At 33.7% G+C, this 19,634-nt stretch overlaps 1 protein-coding gene, 1 long non-coding RNA gene and 1 pseudogene across 2 annotated transcripts in view; all 3 read right to left on the bottom strand.

Annotated features, from left to right (window-relative positions):
- Nucleotides 1-19,634, bottom strand: part of LOC136418265 (uncharacterized) — a 42,244-nt gene that overhangs the window by 5,385 nt on the left and 17,225 nt on the right. The window lies entirely within an intron of this gene.
- On the bottom strand, nucleotides 5,098-6,588 carry LOC136418306 (piggyBac transposable element-derived protein 4-like). Its single transcript, XM_066404337.1, has 3 exons — nucleotides 6,024-6,588; nucleotides 5,706-5,966; nucleotides 5,098-5,624 (listed from the first exon to the last, which is right to left on the bottom strand). The coding sequence occupies exons 1-3, from the start codon at nucleotides 6,586-6,588 to the stop codon at nucleotides 5,098-5,100; spliced, it is 1,353 nt and encodes a 450-aa protein (XP_066260434.1).
- On the bottom strand, nucleotides 18,089-19,313 carry LOC136418378 (histone-lysine N-methyltransferase SETMAR-like; annotated as a pseudogene).

The following is a 19,634-nucleotide window of genomic DNA, read 5'->3' as shown; positions in this document are numbered from 1 at the left end:
AAGTGTCCGTTCAAGAGAGTTGTCCATCTATTAAAGGCGTCCGTAACAAGAGATTTCACTGTATTTATAAAGGGATTTTGATGAATTAAGAAGCAAATAAAATGACATTGTTCAGACTACGGAATGACGTCAAAGTTTTTTATTTGTCTTCTGCTTCAGGTACAACTTCAAAATTTTAAATATATTTTTTACATTTTTTTGATAGAAAGTGTTTTTCTAAATTTTATGACGTATGACAAGTTAATATTAAAACAAATTTTAACCGAAAAAAATTGAACAATTTTAACAATATGAGTTATGTAGTCATTGTTGTCGTTATAGGGCCATCTGTGTTATTGTATGGTCATCTGGATTTCATTCCATCTTATGTAATTGTATTATCCTATGTAACGATGCTTGGCGCCATGGACAATTGGAGCCCATTAAGACCCAACAAGAAAAGACAAGATAAAACCGCTTTTACCCATTGGAATCACATTATTCTTTGTCATAATTTTCTGTAACTTCGCCATTATGTATCATCGGGTGGGTCGAGTAGTTCGAAGGGGTATGATGCGGGTCCCAAGCCCGAATAAAGAAGGAGGGTTGGGGCAGCGGGTTAGCAACCCGTCCCCCGGAAAAAGGGAAACATGTTAAAACACCTAAGGATCAGCGTCGGAATAGACTGGACGGACGGAGACGACCTAAGCGATGATTTAAGGTTAAAAATTTCAGTACATGGAATGTGCGTGGAATAAGCACAAAAACAAATAACGTGGTTGCAACATTAAGAAATGCAAAAATGGATATAGCAGTGATTTCAGAAATTAAGAGGAAAGGTAACAGTGTAGAAGAGGTGGACGATTTTATTAGCATCTATAGTGGAATACTGAACCGTGAAAGAGCTAAAAAGGGAGTATCTATACACATAAATCTCTCAAGAAAAACATAACCTCCAGGGAGACCATAAATGAGATGATGGTAGCAGTAAACATAAAGATTGCAGGCCGAAGATTAACCATAATAGGAGTGTATGTACCCACGAATGATGATACATCCTCAAACAAGGATTAGTTCTTTAATCTCTTACAAGATGCTATACACAGAACAGGTAACGAAAGAGAAATAATCATATTAGGAGACCTGAATGCTAGAACAGGGAGCGCGCAAAACAACAAAATTATTGAACAATTTGGTGGAGAGGTGATAAATGATAATTAACAGAAACTGATAAACCTCAGTGAAATGAACGAGCTAAAGGTCACAAATGGCTTCTTCGAACACAAATATACATAGCACCAAAAGACCCGCCAACTAAAAATCTATCATAGATTATGTAATAATACAACAGAACTCAAAGTTAAAACCAAGAAATACAATATGACAGGATATGAATGCGGATCAGACCATTATTTGCTGAAGTTAATAATTGAAATACCCATAAGATATGCAATACTTAAAACACACCAAAATAAACAACCAGTCAATAGTAAGAAAGAAGATAAATATAACATAGAAAGCCTACAAGATGACAGCATCAAATATCTCTACCAATCAAGATTGACGCAAAAACTACAAAATATTATTAAACAACAGGAAGCAGTAAAGACATACGACCAGGTAATTACAGCCACACATCAGGCAGCAGTAGAAGCACTTGACAAGCGGGAGAAAGAAGACCGTAAAAACCAATCAATAACTTGGGATATCACATTGCAAGAAAGTATAGAAGAAAAATAACAAGCATACAATAAGTGGCTAAGCTCAAAAGACCCCATCCACAGAAATATCTATCGAACAATAGGTATAACGGAGATACAAACAAGAGCTCACAGAAAACAAGAACAGAACATGGCAAAGGAGATGTCAAGAAGTTGAAACATATCTGAGCAGTTCAAGATCAAAAAAGGCATGGAGCCTAATAAAATCACTACGGAAGGGCAACTCTACAAAGTACAGTCTACCCATAATTACAATCGAGGAATGGAAGGAACACTATAGTAAGGAGCTGCTAGAAACAAGTACGAAAGACTCAGCATATGACCCCGGAAACTGCATCGAGCAAAGCCTATATAGCAAGATAACAGCACAGATGATATGGAAAGCACTCCAAACAACAAAAAACGGAAGAGCACCGGAATCCGAAAATATACCAATCGAACTCCTCAAATACGGCTCCTATACGTATATGTATACTACTACAAATAATTGCGGAACTTTTTCAAAATTTTATATATGGGGATGATACTCCAAAACAATGGAAGGAAGGATGGATTACATTCATCTACAAAAAAGGCCCTAGGACTGACCCCAACATAGGTGTCACAGGTGCATTACAACTACATGTGCATCACAGTCAATAGTGCGATAAGTAGGTTATATGGCAGCCCTCCTGAAGTGTCTCCACTTTGTCGCAGTGGGAGGGCTTGTACGACTCCAATGATCCCGAAGACCACGTCGGTTGTGGCGTAGCTACTAGTAAGTCTAATCTTGTCGGAAAAGCGAAGGGAGAAGAGAAGAACTAAGAAAGACACACCAGGGAGAAAACTCTCAAAAACTCCTTGCAGTAGGGTAACAATGCAAAATGGAGGTATGAACAATGTCGATGGATAAAATAAAAATATCCCAGCCGGGTACCGGAAACGGGAAATGCCGCCCTGCTTTGGCAGGTTGCTCCACGGATTCTGGGGGGAGCAATCAATCGATTGAAGTCAAGAATGGTTTGAAGACGGAAAAAGAAATCTACGTGAAATTAACTAAGCGGAACGTAGAAAGTGACATCTTCAGGAGGTCTTCCCTAAGGAGGTCGCCCACAAGAACTACAGCAGGAAAAAAGGGAGAAGGAGAGGAGAGTCAAGACTTGGAACAGCCAACTGAAGAGAAGGACGGAAATAGGAAAAAAAAGGATCGTCAGAAGGACCCAGTAATGGAAGAAACGAAGAAGAAGATAGAGACAAGAAAACAAACGAAATAGTAGATACGATAAGAGAATTGGCGAAAAAAGTAACAAAATTGAACAATTTCATGAGAGATAACAGGAACACAAAAAAGGAAATGAAAGATATTGCGGTTAGTTTGAGAGTGCAAGCTAAAAGGCTGAACTGTCGGAAAATGCGCAAAATCATAGAAAACCTACAGGAAGAGGAACCAGCAGTGATGGAAGTGGAGAAGGCAACGATCGGGTGCCAAACTGAAGCTGGAGGAAAAGAGGAAGGAAAACAAATCCTACAACTGATAGGGACGGAAACAAGCGACGAGAAATATGTAGATCTAGTCAAGGAAGACTGACATTTAGCTATGTATCAAAAAACTAGTATCAAATACGGAAATCCGCTACAGCTGAACGAAGCGGCAACGGAAGACTTAGTAATTGTAATAGATCAGGATATGGGAACGGAAAGAGGACTAAGTAAGATGATAATTCAGGAAAACCCCCGAGCGAAAGAAAAGATAGTACAAGGAAAAATTAAAGATGGAAGAATGCTGGTAATTTCGAGCAAAATAGAAGAGGACGAAGATGATGACGAGAGGATAGAAAAGATCAGGTGAGTGATGGGGATGACCAGTAAAGAAAGGGAAGGAGGGAGCAGAGAAGACTATCTACTCAATGTGAGGGAAATAGTTTAAAAAATCCTGGAAAAAACGAATAAAAAAGACATGGAGAAAATCGCCATCGCAATGGAAGTAAACATAAAAGGAACAATAATAAGAAAAGCATTTGAAAACGAGACAAGAAAGAAGGACATTGAAGTAATCATCTATAGGAAAAAGAATCAGGGAAGCGCGACGGGATAAACGAAGAACGTCACAAACAAATGGTACAACGAAACCATAGAGATCAGAGCGGGTGGAGAGGGAGAGGAAACGAGCAAGAAATACGCGAACGCAGTGAAACAAATGAGAAACAAGATACAAATAAAGGACTACGGCGTTAAGATAGATAGCTAGACAAGAAACGACGAAGAAGGGGTTCCCAAAGCTGAAGATCGTCAGCAAAGAACCAGGCAAAATAGAAATAATAAAACGTGAAATAAATAGGGAACTCGACGGGAAGGCCAGAGTGGAAAAAATAACGAAGAAAAAACAATTGATAATAAGAGACCTAACTAAGGAAATATGCGAGGAATACATAAAACAAGAAATAGACAAGTACAAGGAAGAAGAAGAAAATGACGAACAACACGAAACAACTGTAAAGATAGTTGAGGAAGAGAACAGAAAAGGGATGAGGTATGCTTACACGGAAGTTACCGAAAAAACGAAAATAAACTGCTCAACGAAAGGAGAATGGAAATAAAGTAGAACAGATGCAGGATAATAGAGAAAATAACTCTGAGCAGGTGCAACAATTGCCTCAAGATGGGGCACAGGACGGAAGCGTGCAGAGATAAAACGGGTTCAGAAAAAAGTGTCTGTAAAGCGAGACACACGATGAAGGACTACGACGAACCCTCGTACTACATGACTTGCAAGGAAGAGGGACATAGAACAGACATGAGCTGCAGATGATACAGAGAACTGGTTGATAAAATAAGAGGTGAAAACGAAAAAAAAAGGAAACCACCAACAACGACAAATGCAAATTAACCTTCATAAGTTCCTCAATATTACTGACGTAAAAGGTTTTCGGGTCAGATTTGACCATTGTAGTTATATTGCGTGGATTTAGTTCGAATATTTACTGAAATGTATTGGTTCAAATTAAACTTAATTATTTTTAATAAAAGAAAAATATTATTTATAGATCGATTTATTAATATTTAAAAAAGAAAACAGTAAACTATAAAATAAAATAAAATATAATATAATATAAAATAAAATAAATTAAAATATAATATAATATAATATAATATAATATAATATAAAATAAAATAATAATAAAAAGCTAATATTAATAACATAAATAGCAGTTTTACAAAGTTAGTTATCATTACATTGGGTACATAAAACTATTGTTTTAGAATGCTGTTTACATACAAATTTTTTGCATGAAACGCAAATTAATGGCGTTTTATTATCTGTTTTGGGACATAATTGACACCGACTTCTCTTGGTTGTTTTTTTTACTGGTTCTGTTGTGTTTTCTTCCGATTGATTTGAAGTTGATGGTTGTTGTTCTCATTGACTGAAGCCTCGTATTTTCTTTGCTATTTCTTGTGAAAAAGGTGCTCGTGGTAGGGTTTGTCTTTTTTTTATATAGGGGGTAATAAGTTGCATTCCTAAATTTTCTAAAAAATGTCTCCGTTTAGCAAAGCAACCTTCTTTCCAGTTATGGTTATGGTTAGCAGCTGTGAATAATACAAAAGCATTAAATGCTGATATATCCAACATATTGCTAAATACTACTTGAGGCCATCGATTTGTCTTCCTTCTGCAAGAGTAACACGATACACTTTTATCTAATGTATCCACACCTCCTTTACATTTGTTATAATCTAATATTATAACAGGTTTTTTGTCTGTGCGACTACTTACATCTGGTCTATGATGGAATGTGCTCAAAAGATTTGCGGACTTATTTTTTTTAGGGATGTAAGACACAAGGGTTGTTTCTTTGGTGAAAGCAAAACTTGATGAATATATTGGTCTGCCTTTCGTGGTCGTTATTTCTGGTGGTAATTCAGGTTTATTTTTACGTATAGTTCCTACTAAGGTAATCTGTTTTTCTAATAATTTTTGACTAAGTTGATAAGATGTGAAAAAATTATCAACCGTGACATTATGACCTTTCAAGCCAACTATCAAATCAAGAACAACACGCATACCTTGATTTCTTTCAGGAATGCTTCCAATTTCTTTACCCGTATACGGTTGGATACTCCAAACATAACTTGTTGCAGAATCACAAAGTACCCAAAATTTTATACCGTACTTAGCTGGTTTTGAGGGCATGTATTGTCGGAATGGACACCTTCCTCTGAATGCTACTAACTGTTCATTCACTGTTACATTTTCTGAAGGATTATATAGTTTCGGCAATATCTCAACTCATTGATTCCACAACTCACGAATTGGAGTAAATTTGTCTAACAATCGCTTTTCACTCCGAGTTTGTCTATTGTCAAATCTTATAACTCTTGATATTTTTTTGAAAGTTTTCAACGACATGGTTGCTCCAAATATAGGTCTGCCTTTCTCACAGTCCCATAAACTTTCGGTACTTTCGTTATTAGAACGGTACACGCCAGCTAATAAAAGCAATCCAAAAAATGCGAACATATCGATGTTGTCAACATCAGTCCACTCTTTATCAAATATTCGTTTACCCTCAATATTGGTATATTTCAAAATAGTATGTAACAGTGGAGGCGGGAAAAATTGTTCAAAACTTGATATTTCCTTATCTGTGATTCTTGAGCAAGAATAACGTGTCAATCCTGGCATCATGTTGATGATGTTCTTCTTCGAAGCTCTTCCAAACTTGTTAGTGTATGGATCCTTAGAGTATTTTATTTGACCATTTTTTGAAGTCATTGTTTCACCAAGCGTAGTTTCATTATCACTATCACTAGAAGAATCATATAGTTCAGCTTGTTCCACATAATCTTCACACTCAGAACAAGACTCTTCTTCGTCTGACACTTCATTGTCACTCTCACTATACTTCATGTCCAAAACAAAATAATTAGTTCAACTTTCAAACTAAGACGTGTTTGTGCTGCAGACAGAACGATACAACAAAAAATAACGTGTACTACAGACGATGAAAATTACTGACTTTATTCACACCACAGTCTTCAGTGTAACCAAATATTAATCCTAAAATCTTAGGTTGCCACACCAGCAACCCTTGCTATAACTTTCTTTGTTTTTATTCCAATCATAATTGACTAATAAATTGTTTACTCTAGACTAAACAATTCCGCTGCAGAACACTAATCAACTCGTATTTCTCTAAGGAAAATAATTTATAAGAACTTTTAGAGTCACCAGCCAATTACATAAATATAAAGGAACAATAATAAACAATTACTAGGTACTTGATATTTATGATATAATTAATTTATAACATATGACAAACAAAATAGTATTTAGATAGCCCTCGGTCAAATTTGACCCGAAGACATTTAAAGTAAAAACAATTTTTAATTGATGAATTCTAAATAATTTTTTTGAGTCACCTAGGATATGTATTGAGTTTAAAATTTTAATAAAAGTCATAAAGTATCAAATACTCATAAAGTTTATTTAAAAATAAAAATATGTTTGTTTTCTAAAATGGGTCAAAATTGACCCGAATACCTTATAAAGGTTAAAATACTACAGACAAATGTGGGGAGGAGAGGGGCAATGGACATGATATACCAGACAATCAAGGAGAAAAATATTAACGTATGTACAGGGTGTTAGTGAAATAACTTTCGTAAATTTAACCAGTGATTAAGAACATCATTTTGAACAAAAAAGTTCCTTACAAGAGGGGTCGAAAACCTAATAGTTTTTTCAAAAAAAAATATCAAAGTTGGTAACCGATGATATGGAACCGAACCTATGATAAAGTTTAAAATTTAAATAAAATGTGGAAAAATGTACTTGACACATTTTGGTTGTTTGACGTGTAACAAAAAAACTTAAAATTATTCAACAATAACATTGCTAAAAGCAATTGAAAACTTAACTAATAACTTAGGCGGTAAAAAAAACGTAAGTGGCAACGCCGCACTGAACGTTACCGAGGAAGAGAAGTTTATTTTCGTTATGGTTGTTTTTTATGGCCTTTAAGAGGGTCGCTCACCCACGTTGCGGGTGAAGTGATAAGGCATTCGAATGCGCAGTAAACAAATTAACTTAGTACCTCAATAGTACATGAATTATGTAACCATCTGTACTTTATCCCATTTTATGTGACATATGATCCTGGGCAAAGATGCCTGGCGCCATGGACATGTGGAGCTCATTAGTGACCATCGAGAAAGGATAAGACAAAAACCACCGTTATTTTTCAAATTTGTCATGGACTCCATGTCCTTCCATACTTTTAATATTTTAGTGTGTTTTCGGTCTCGCTGAATGCATCTTCTGTCGGTACACGTAACAGATTATCCGCAAAGTTAATTTGGGCGAGCTTTAAGTGATTTTATTCCGACTTATTGACAGTACCTAAGTGACAATGTATTCTGTACGCGAGTATCATGACATGCTTTTGATCTATGTAGGGGCGTTACAAAATTCTGAAGAAGTTAGGCGCATTTACGGTAATCCTTATCCAGAAAGAAAACTTCCAGCTCGACAAACATTTGTGCGAGTTTCCCAAAATCTTCTGGATACAGTGAGTGTTATTTCTTTATATCAAGGACACGAAGTCGACAGAGAGAAGTTGGTTCTGAAGCCGAAGAACAAATTTTAAACCTTGTTCAAAAGAGTTCAACAAGGAGTACCCGGAGTAGAGCATACATGGATTCAAATGGTGAACATTTAGAACATTTAATGTAGCAAAAAACAATCATAAATTTGTGTTTTTGAGTGTAATATAAGTAGTGCAAAATATGTAATCTGTCATGTTAAGCTAATTAAAGATGATAACAATAATTTAAAGATAAATGGATTTTCAAAATAATAAAATAAGAATCATACAATTTTTAAATTCCATGAATTTAGTGCATTTTATTAATTATGTACTGTAAAATCTATCAGACCCAAAAAAAACGTGTAAAAAAGCAAACCCACTTCATGCGGCTACTTAGGTACGTGTGAAAATGAAATAAATACGAGGCAACGTTGCCAATTCTCAGAAAATGTTTTGTTGATTTTCCAGGGAAATGGTTGTATTTACGACCCCTGTTGTAAGGAACTTTTTTGTTCAAAATGATGTTCGTAATCACTGGTTAAATTTACGAAAGTTATTTCACTAACACCCTGTATACAGGGTATTTCAAATTCGACCCTCACCATTGGGATCTCGGAAACTAGAGGAGATATGAAAAAGTTTAAATGGGGGCAAAGTTGCGCAATCTAGTGCTTGATCGAATACCGTTTTCAAAATTTTAATTTTCCGAGTACTTCCGGAGATATCCGAGAAAAACTAAAAATTGGAGAATCCATTTTTATTTTTTTTTTAGCGTTATTTGACAAGAAAGGTTAAATCCGTAAGCACATTTTCATTGTCACTTTTTCTCAGCTACACAATGACATATTCAAATTTGCGATCCGACGTTTCGTCTTTCGGCTACCATCATCAACTTTATTTTTTCTTATGGGCCCCATATTGGATTTTTCGACAAAAAAATAGTGCGTTTCATTCTGAATTCATTGATATAGAACTTCTTATAATTTACTTTTTTAAAAGCCGAAATATTTAAATAAAAAGAAATATTACATAGTTGGCCTTGACTCCATCGAAACACTTTCTTTTGTTCGCGTTATATGACAGAACTTCTCAAACGAATTTAGAGCGTGTGCAGATTTCCAATGAAAATGAGTTTCCGAAGTGAAGAAAAACGAGATATGTTAAGACTTTATTACAAATTTGATAGGAACAGTACGAAAACAGCTCAAATGTATTTTGAGTCATATCCGGAAAGACAACAGCCGCATAGAACATTATTTAAAACTTTGGACGAACATTTAGCTGAGTTTGGTGCTTTTGAAAAACCTAAGATGAAGTATGGAAGCAGAATGAAAGAAGATACTAGAAATAGCCTACTGGCAGAGACAAAACTAAATTATTATTAAATGTTACAACAAGTGCTCAAATTGACGACTTTTTTGTGGGGCACTTTGAAAAATAGAATATATGAGAATCGAGATTATAACACAATAGAAGAATTTAAAGAAAACATCATTACACAATGTAGAGTAATCAGAAGGAGAAATATTATTAGGGCTGTCACTAATTTAAATAGACGTGTTCGTTTATGTATGCAGGAGGAAGGTCGTCAATCTGAACACTTGTTGTATCATTTAATAATAATTTAGTTTTGTCTCTGCCAGTAGGTTATTTCTAGTATCTTCCTTCATTCTGCTTCCATACTTCATCCTAGGTTTTTCAAAAGCACCAAACTCAGCTAAATGTTCGTCCAAAATTTTAAATAATGTTCTATGCGGCTGTTGTCTTTCCGGATATGACTCAAAATACATTTGAGCTGTTTTCGTACTGTTCCTATCAAATTTGTAATAAAGTCTTAACATATCTCGTTTTTCTTCACTTCGGAAACTCATTTTCATTGGAAATCTGCACACGCTCTAAATTCGTTTGAGAAGTTCTGTCATATAACGCGAACAAAAGAAAGTGTTTCGATGGAGTCAAGGCCAACTATGTAATATTTCTTTTTATTTAAATATTTCGGCTTTTAAAAAAGTAAATTATAAGAAGTTCTATATCAATGAATTCAGAATGAAACGCACTATTTTTTTGTCGAAAAATCCAATATGGCGCCCATAAGAAAAAATAAAGTTGATGATGGTAGCCGAAAGACGAAACGTCGGATCGCAAATTTGAATATGTCATTGTGTAGCTGAGAAAAAGTGACAATGAAAATGTGCTTACGGATTTAACCTTTCTTGTCAAATAACGCTAAAAAAAAAATAAAAATGGATTCTCCAATTTTTAGTTTTTCTCGGATATCTCCGGAAGTACTCGGAAAATTAAAATTTTGAAAACGGTATTCGATCAAGCACTAGATTGCGCAACTTTGCCCCTATTTAAACTTTTTCGTATCTCCTCTAGTTTCCGAGATCCCAATAGTGAGGGTCGAATTTGAAATACCCTGTATATATATAGAGTGTGTCCGGGTTAAGGGTTTAACACTTTCGTAAAACCTTTATTTCTTAATCGATTTTGACGTTTTTTTTTGTTAATTAGATATTCAAAATGCGCATTCGTCTAGTGGATACGATCCCTCTTTATCCATAATCATAACCAATTACGTGCATTTTTATGGGATCAAATTTCGGAAAATACTATTAGGGCTTTTTTTTGGGATAAAAACGAAAACAGATTCTTAATTAGAATGACCTAAAACTTACCTGTTCCGATTTTCATTTTTCTACTGTACAGGATTTTCGAGAAAATCAATAAAACATGTTTTTTACGTAAACAAATTTTAAAATTGGCAAAAAAATTTATTTTAACAATAATTAACTAAATTTTGATATTTTCAATCAACCCCCCAAATTCTCGTATACATTTTTCAATACGTCGACGATTATTTCTCAGTACTTTACTTAGTTGTTGTGGAGTTATGCTCTGACAAGTCTCTCTAATACGCGCACAAAGCTCTTCTCGGGTCCGGGGTCTTGTGGCATAAACTTTATTTTTTATTGTTCTCCAAACGAAAAAATCCATGGGTGTGATATCCGGAGATCTTGGTGGCCAACGAATAAGAGGACTATTTCGTCCGATCCAGCGATTGGGAAAATTATCATTTAACCAATTTCTCACATTAACCACATTATGAATGGGAGCTCCATCAAGTTGTAAATGTAAATTGTAGTGATAACTCAGGGGAAGCTCATCAAGTGCGTCACTAAACTCATTTTGTAAGAACCTCAGGAAACGAGCAGCATTCAAATTTTCGTTGAAAAAATATGGCCCAATAATCTTTTGATTTAAGACACCACAGAAAACGTTTACTTTTGAGGAGTATTGTCGTTTACATTCGATTATCCAATTCGGGTTCTGATCACTCCATATTCTACAATTTTGTGTCGATACTACACCATTTGTCTTAAACATAGCTTCATCGGTGTATAGGATGTTTTTTAAAAAGTTAGGATCATCTTGATACATACTCTGGAGCCATAAACAGAACTCCATTCTTAGATTTTGGTCTCCAGCTTCAAGTGAATGAAGAAATTTTGGTTTAAAAGGTTTCTTACCACTTCTTTTTAAACATTCCCAGATATGAGTTTTAGAAATGTTTAAATTTCTGCTAGCATCCCTCAGACTTGAATGCGGATTGGTATTAAAGTAATCTAAAATTATTTGGTTTGTTTGAGGCTCGCGATTACGTTGCTGGTCCGGTAGTTTTACAATTGTCCCATAACGATCAAAACGTCTGTTGATATTTGCGACTGTTACATGACTAATATTGCGTTCTGGATGTCGTCGATTAAATTCATTTGCTGCTTCACGAAAAGAACGCGTCCCATCACCAACTAATCTTATTATTTCTACTTTTTCTTGCAGCGAATAAGACATTTTTCGAACTTTTTACTTCTGTGAAATTGATTATGTTACGAACAGCAAACCAACAGTTAGTACCTAGCAGTTCGTAACCATAGCAATATATTGTTCGTTTTCACGGCACACTTAAATTGTGGATACCGCATACATTACAGGTAGCAAAGGAAAAAGGAAGCAAAGTAATGAATTAAAAATATCTGTCTAATGTTTAAAACACTTTGGCATAATTGAAAGAACAAAATTGCAATGTTCTCCAACAACTTGTATTCTGGAATAAAAAAAATCTTACGTTTTGTGCTCGTATTACTAGTAGAGAAGCTTGTCAGAGCATAACTCCACAACAACTAAGTAAAGTACTGAGAAATAATCGTCGACGTATTGAAAAATGTATACGAGAATTTGGAGGGTTGATTGAAAATATCAAAATTTAGTTAATTATTGTTAAAATAAATTTTTTTGCCAATTTTAAAATTTGTTTACGTAAAAAACATGTTTTATTGATTTTCTCGAAAATCCTGTACAGTAGAAAAATGAAAATCGGAACAGGTAAGTTTTAGGTCATTCTAATTAAGAATCTGTTTTCGTTTTTATCCCAATAAAAGCCCTAATAGTATTTTCCGAAATTTGATCCCATAAAAATGCACGCAATTGGTTATGATTATGGGTAAAGAGGGATCGTATCCATTAGACGAATGCACATTTTGAATATCTAATTAACAAAAAAAAAACGTCAAAATCGATTAAGAAATAAAGGTTTTACGAAAGTGTTAAATCCTTAACCCGGACACACTGTACGTATATTTTTTTTTTAATTTATATACAGGGTTATTCACGCTATACGGCGCAGAATATTATGGCTAAAATACGAGACTTTCAAAAAGTTTCACTTTTGAGCTATATGAGGATCTATTATGGGTACTTTTTAAAATTATTTTCATATTATACAGGGTGTCCCAAAAGCCCTAAAAGTATCAAAGTTGTGTTTTTTTTAATGGAACCCTCTGTATATTATTGCATTTTTGGATTCTCCGATCAAAATAAGTGTCTGTTTTAATAAGATTTACTATACCTAAAACTTAAGGTTTTTTAAATAATTTGAATTTTACCAAAATTTGACCTAATTTTCATGTTTTAAACACTTAAGAAGTATTTAAATTATTCAAGTGCAATTTACAGTGTAGTGTAACAATAGATCATATTTTATATCCCAGTCATGATAAACTTGCCATTTTATACAGGATGTGCAAAAATTAAAACTAATCAAATAAGAACTTTAAGTGACTATAACTTGATTAATTTAAATACAATGCTATATTTTTTAACTTACCAGGATATATAATTTTTTATTACCTATCGAATGGTATTAGGGTGTTCATAACTAAGTCTTCGCGTTTTTACAGAATACGCTAAATAATTGTTCTTTGCGCCATTTGGTGTTATTTAGTTCAAAATTCCAATGTATAATTTCAAAATGTCAGATAATTTATTTAATCTTTCAGTTTAGTCTGCGTAGTTTGTTTTTCGTTTTTGCTAGAATGGTATTATTTTTCGTAATTTTGGACGCTTAGATCGTTTGTTATTTGAAATATTGTTGTGGTGTTACATAGTTAAAATGAAGATTTACCCAAAAAAAGAGCGTATTGACATGATTTTTATTCTTGGAGAATGTCATAAGAATTGTTTATTGGCTTCTCGAGTTTATGCTCAAAGGTTTCCCGAAAGAAAACGTCCTAAGCCAGCCGTTTTTGAAAAATTATTGCACCAGTTTCAAGAGACAGGAAGTGTCAGTTACAAGAAACCCATTACAAGGAAATTTGTCACTGAAAATAACGAAAATGTTTATATGGTAGTTGGTTCAGTTATCGAAAATCCCAATATTAGTCAAAATTTGATACCCGAAGTTACGAATATTAGTCAAGCAAGTGTTTCAAGAATTCTTAAAAAACATAGTTTTTATCCTTATAAAATCCAGCTTTGCCAAGAAATTTATGGATATGATTTTGACAACCGAACAGAATTTTGCATGTGGGTGTTAGATAAAGTGGCAGAAAATGAAAACTTTTTCGATGAAGTTCTATTTAGTGATGAATGTACTTTCCATAACAATGGTCTTGTAAATAGACATAACTTTTATTACTATTCTGATTCGAATCCTCATGAATACAGAGTCATGAGAAATCAGAATAGATGGTCCGTTAATGTGTGGGGTGGAATACTGGGCCCATATTTAATTGGACCGTATTTTTTTAAAGGACCTTTAAATGGTGTGATGTTTCTAAATTTCCTTTTACACCAATTTCCAGTATTATTAGAAAAAGTCCCTGTAACTATTAGAATTACCATGTGGCTTCAATTGGATGGAGCTCCGCCTCATTATCATCGCGAGATTCGGCAATTTTTAAATGCCAACTTTAAAAAAAGGTGGATTGGAAGAAATGGATTTCAAAATTGGCCCCCCAGATCCCCGGACTTAACTCCACTAGATTTCTTTTTGTGGGGATACATAAAAGTAATTGTCTACAATACGCCTCCGACAACTTCACAGGATATGAAAACACGTATAAGAGACGCGTTTGAAACTGTTACTCCGCAAATGCTTTCCAGAGTTAGTAGTGATTTAAAAAAAAGAATTTGTAAGTGCCTAGAAATGGCCGGTAGACATTTCGAACATCTATTATAAATATTTTGTTTCTGTTTTATGTTATAGTTGATATGTGATTTAGAACTTTGAACTAAATAACACCAAATGGCGCAAAAAACAATTATTTAGCGTATTCTGTAAAAACGCGAAGACTTAGTTATGAACACCCTAATACCATTCAATAGGTAATTAAAAATTACATATCCTGGTAAGTTAAAAAATATAGCATTGTATTTAAATTAATCAAATTATAGTCACTTAAAGTTCTTATTTGATTAGTTTTAATTTTTGCACATCCTGTATAAAATGGCAAGTTTATCATGATTGGGATATAAAATATGATCTATTGGTACACTACATTGTAAATTACACTTGCATAACTTAAATACTTCTTAAGTGTTTAAAACATAAAAATTAGGTCCAATTTTGATAAAATTCAAATTATTTAAAAAACCTTAAGTTTTAGGTATAGTAAACCTCATTAAAACAGACACTTATTTTGATCGGAGAATCCAAAAATGCAATAATATACAGAGGGTTCCATTTAAAAAACACAACTTTGATACTTTTAGGGCTTTTGGGACACCCTGTATAATATGAAAATAATTTTAAAAAGTAGCCATAATAGATTCTCATATAGCCCAAAAGTGAAACTTTTTGAAAGCCTCGTATTTTAGCCATAATATTCTGCGCCGTATAGCGTGAATAACCTTGTATATAAATATATACAATTTGTATAATCATGTCACTATAAATTTAAAACAATTTCAAAACTCCTAAAGTATGACAAAATCATTTTTTAAAATAGGTCTCACAGACCGATGTTACCATATATGTCAAAATAAATCACGTTACAGATCGAAGGTTAATATTTTAAATAAAAAAATAGAGATTGCCATTTAAAAAAATGGTCGATGATATCATATCTCGGACAGCGATGACGTAATTAATATGACTAATAATTAAGAAATTTTGTTTTTTAAAAACTAAATCAACGTTTCCGATGATTTTTTCCAAAATATACTAGTTTTACTATTAATGAATTTATTCCATACTTTACGAAAGCACTGTATACAGGGTTATTCACCCAAACCGTTCATTAGAAGTTTACTAGGATCTAAAAGTGATATGAATTTGAAAATTTGGAGTTAAGTTAAGTTCGGCATATACTATTTTTTTTTAATATTTTCAACTTGCTGTCACTTCCGGATTAACCGGAAATAAATGTAACTTGCTTATTTCAAATGGAACCCACAGTATATTATTTTATTTTTAGATTCTACGTAATATTTTAGGTACATTTTCTGTATAATATTCTATACTTAGTTCTTACCGTTTTTGAGATATTTGACATTGAATTAAAAACGTGCCTCTGTAATGACCAATTTTAAAATTGCATATCTCCGCAGTTATTAAAGACATAATCACCATATTTTGCAGAATGTCAATACATAGTCTTAGGTTCACACTTTCACTAGTTGTATGGCTTAGTATTATACATGGTGTCCAAAATTCAGCTCCTAACATTTACATTTTTGAAGTTGCAAAAGTCGTTTTTTTTAAATGGAACACCCTATAACTTTAAGCAGTATCAAGTAGAAAATGTAATTCTCTATCGAACTGTATTAGGGTTACCTATACCTATTCCAAACCATTTTCGAAATAATTAAGTTCATGTGAAACTAGTAGTACATATTCACTCTGGTAAATTTTTATTCTTCGCGTAGTTGGCCGTGGAAAAGAAATAATGACAGTTATTACTTGCATTGCACGTTTTTGTTTTTCGGTAGCTGTTAGTAACAAAATTAAAGTGTTTCAACTTCAACGGTCAACATATTGAATATTTATTATAATACAATTTCTTTGTGTCGAAGATTGTTGAAATTTAGTTACAATAATTAGTTTATTAACCTTATTTATTATTATTATGTACTTCTTTATTCAACAATGGTTTAGGAACATTTTTTGTAGCGCTAACTTTCCCGAATTGTAAAAAATTTGTTTCAATTCTCCTGAATTTTGTCTTGTTCATTGGCGGCAAATGGGGATGTCGTTCATTAAATACACGGCAAGTTCTCTCCAATATTTTGTAACATTCTCCGTGAATATAAAACAAATTGAGAATATCAGCGTTTGTGTATTCTTTCATTTTGATTGAAAGTTTCACTTTAATTTTGTTACTAACAGCCACCGAAAAACAAAAACATGCAATGCAAGTATTAACTGTCATTATTTCTTTTCCACGGCCAACTACGCGAAGAATAAAAATTTACCAGAATGAATATGTACTACTAGTTTCACATAAACTTAATTATTTCGAAAATGGTTTGGAATAGGTATAGGTAACCCTAATACAGTTCGATAGAGAATTACATTTTCTACTTGATACTGCTTAAAGTTATAGGGTGTTCCATTTAAAAAAAACGACTTTTGCAACTTCAAAAATGTAAATGTTAGGAGCTGAATTTTGGACACCCTGTATAATACTAAGCCATACAACTAGTGAAAGTGTGAACCTAAGACTATGTATTGACATTCTGCAAAATATGGTGATTATGTCTTTAATAACTGCGGAGATATGCAATTTTAAAATTGGTCATTACAGAGGCACGTTTTTAATTCAATGTCAAATATCTCAAAAACGGTAAGAACTAAGTATAGAATATTATACAGAAAATGTACCTAAAATATTACGTAGAATCTAAAAATAAAATAATATACTGTGGGTTCCATTTGAAATAAGCAAGTTACATTTATTTCCGGTTAATCCGGAAGTGACAGCAAGTTGAAAATATTTTTAAAAAATAGTATATGCCGAACTTAACTTAACTCCAAATTTTCAAATTCATATCACTTTTAGATCCTAGTAAACTTCTAATGAACGGTTTGGGTGAATAACCCTGTATAGGAGCACTAGAAATGCATGGATGACATGCGAACTTCATAAAAACTGGTTTTATCAGCAATTTGTTGCTGAGATAAGTTTATGTTAACCTTTATACCGGGTGATTTTTTTAAAAACTATTCACTTAAAAAATCTCAAAAACTATTACAGTATAAAAAATTTGCAAAAACAGATAAATCTTTATTTTTTGGGGGCTAACTTTTGACCAATAAAGGATTGTGTTGCTATTCACCCTCTCACCCCCACATACTCCAGCTTAAAAAAATTAAATGGGAACATCCCTCTTATGAAACGTCATTGGTTAGCTAAGATCTTCTTAAAAACAATTATGTATGCATTTCAGCTTTTATTATCCTTAAAGTTTAATACTCCGAGACAGTTGAAGCTTTAAAAGTAGCAATGGAATTGGCTAAATAAAATTCTTCAAGCGTTAATGAAATATTAGGTCGTGTAGTATGAAATGAGTAGAATTGAATTGAAACTTTAGTCATTTTTTTTTCATATGAAATGTTTTTATTGTCAATCGAAATATGCACCACCATTATCAATACACTTCTGCCATTTAACGGGAAGTTCATTGATTCCCCTGCTGTAAAAGCCTGCAGGCCGGGAGTCGATAAACTCTCGGAAGGCAGCTTTGACAGCCTCGTCGGAATTGAATGTTTTCCCTACCAAGAAGTTATCCAAATTTTGAAAGAAGTGGTAATCAGTGGGTGCTAAGTTGGGTGAATACGGTGGATGACGAAGAGTTTCCAATTCCAACTCCTGTAGTTTGGCCAAGGTGACTTGTGCGGTGTGTGGCCGAGCGTTGTCGTGCAACAATAGCGGTGCGCTTCGATTTACTAATCTTGGCTGCTTAACCGTCAGTTGTCTCATCATTTCGGTCAGTTGTCGGTAGTAGACATCAGCCGTAATCGATTCACCAGGTTTCATGAAGCTGTGATGGATGACACCTGCGTTGGACCACCAAACGGACACCATAAGCTTCTTTTGATGAAGATTTTTTTTCGCACAATGTTTTGGTGGTTCATCTTGATCCAACCACTGCGATGAAAGTCTGGTATTGTCATATAGGATCCATTTCTCATCACAAGTAACAATCCGATTGAAAAATGGATCGTTATTATACCGGCACAACAAAGAAACACAAGCTTCGAGACGTCGTTCTTTCTGTATGTCGCTCAACTCATGCGGTACCCACTTGTCCAGCTTTTTCACCTTACCAATTTCAGCCAAATGGGTCAATATTGTTTTTTTGGTTACACTGAATATTAACGATAATTCGCTTGCACTTTGACGTGGATTCGCTTCCACCACGGCTTTCAGATAATCGTTATCTACTTGAGTTTCAGGTCGTCCACGTGGTTCATTTGTTCAGGTTAGTTCAGGTCAAAATTGCCAGAACGAAATTTCATGAACCAACGAGATACTGTTTGCTGTGAAGTGATTTCAGTACCAAACACATCATTAATATTGCGAGCCGCCTGAGCTGTTGTGGTTCCACGGTGGAACTTATATTTCATTAACACACGAATTTCACTATTTTGCATGGCTGCACAAAAATTTTTATAAAAATAAAAGTTTTCAATAATTTTTAACACTTTAAACTCTGATCGAAAGAGGAAGAATGTGCCTTTTCGACATAAAAAAGTCAAGTCCAAATATAGATTTAGAGTGAAGTTATTCGCAGTTGAATGTGGCATTTCGAGAATCTACTCATTTCATACTACACGACCTAATAATTAGCCGAAAAATGTATACGAAAAAGCAATTATGGCAAAATTTTCCGCTAAACAAACTCAAATCAAATTAACATCATACTTTTCTTTAAAAAGAAACAGTCATAGTTGTAAATATGTAATTATATAGGATATTCTTAAATGTTACGTATATACGGAAAGAAATAATTCTTTAACTTATTTCATAACTAAAAGTTCATATAAACATAGGTCCGCAAGCGCTTCGTTTCCTATTTACAGTGTTGA

Source organism: Euwallacea similis, chromosome 34 (genome assembly GCF_039881205.1).
Source record: "Euwallacea similis isolate ESF13 chromosome 34, ESF131.1, whole genome shotgun sequence".
Lineage (NCBI taxonomy): Eukaryota > Metazoa > Arthropoda > Insecta > Coleoptera > Curculionidae > Euwallacea > Euwallacea similis.
This window is presented reverse-complemented; position numbering and strand designations above follow the sequence as displayed.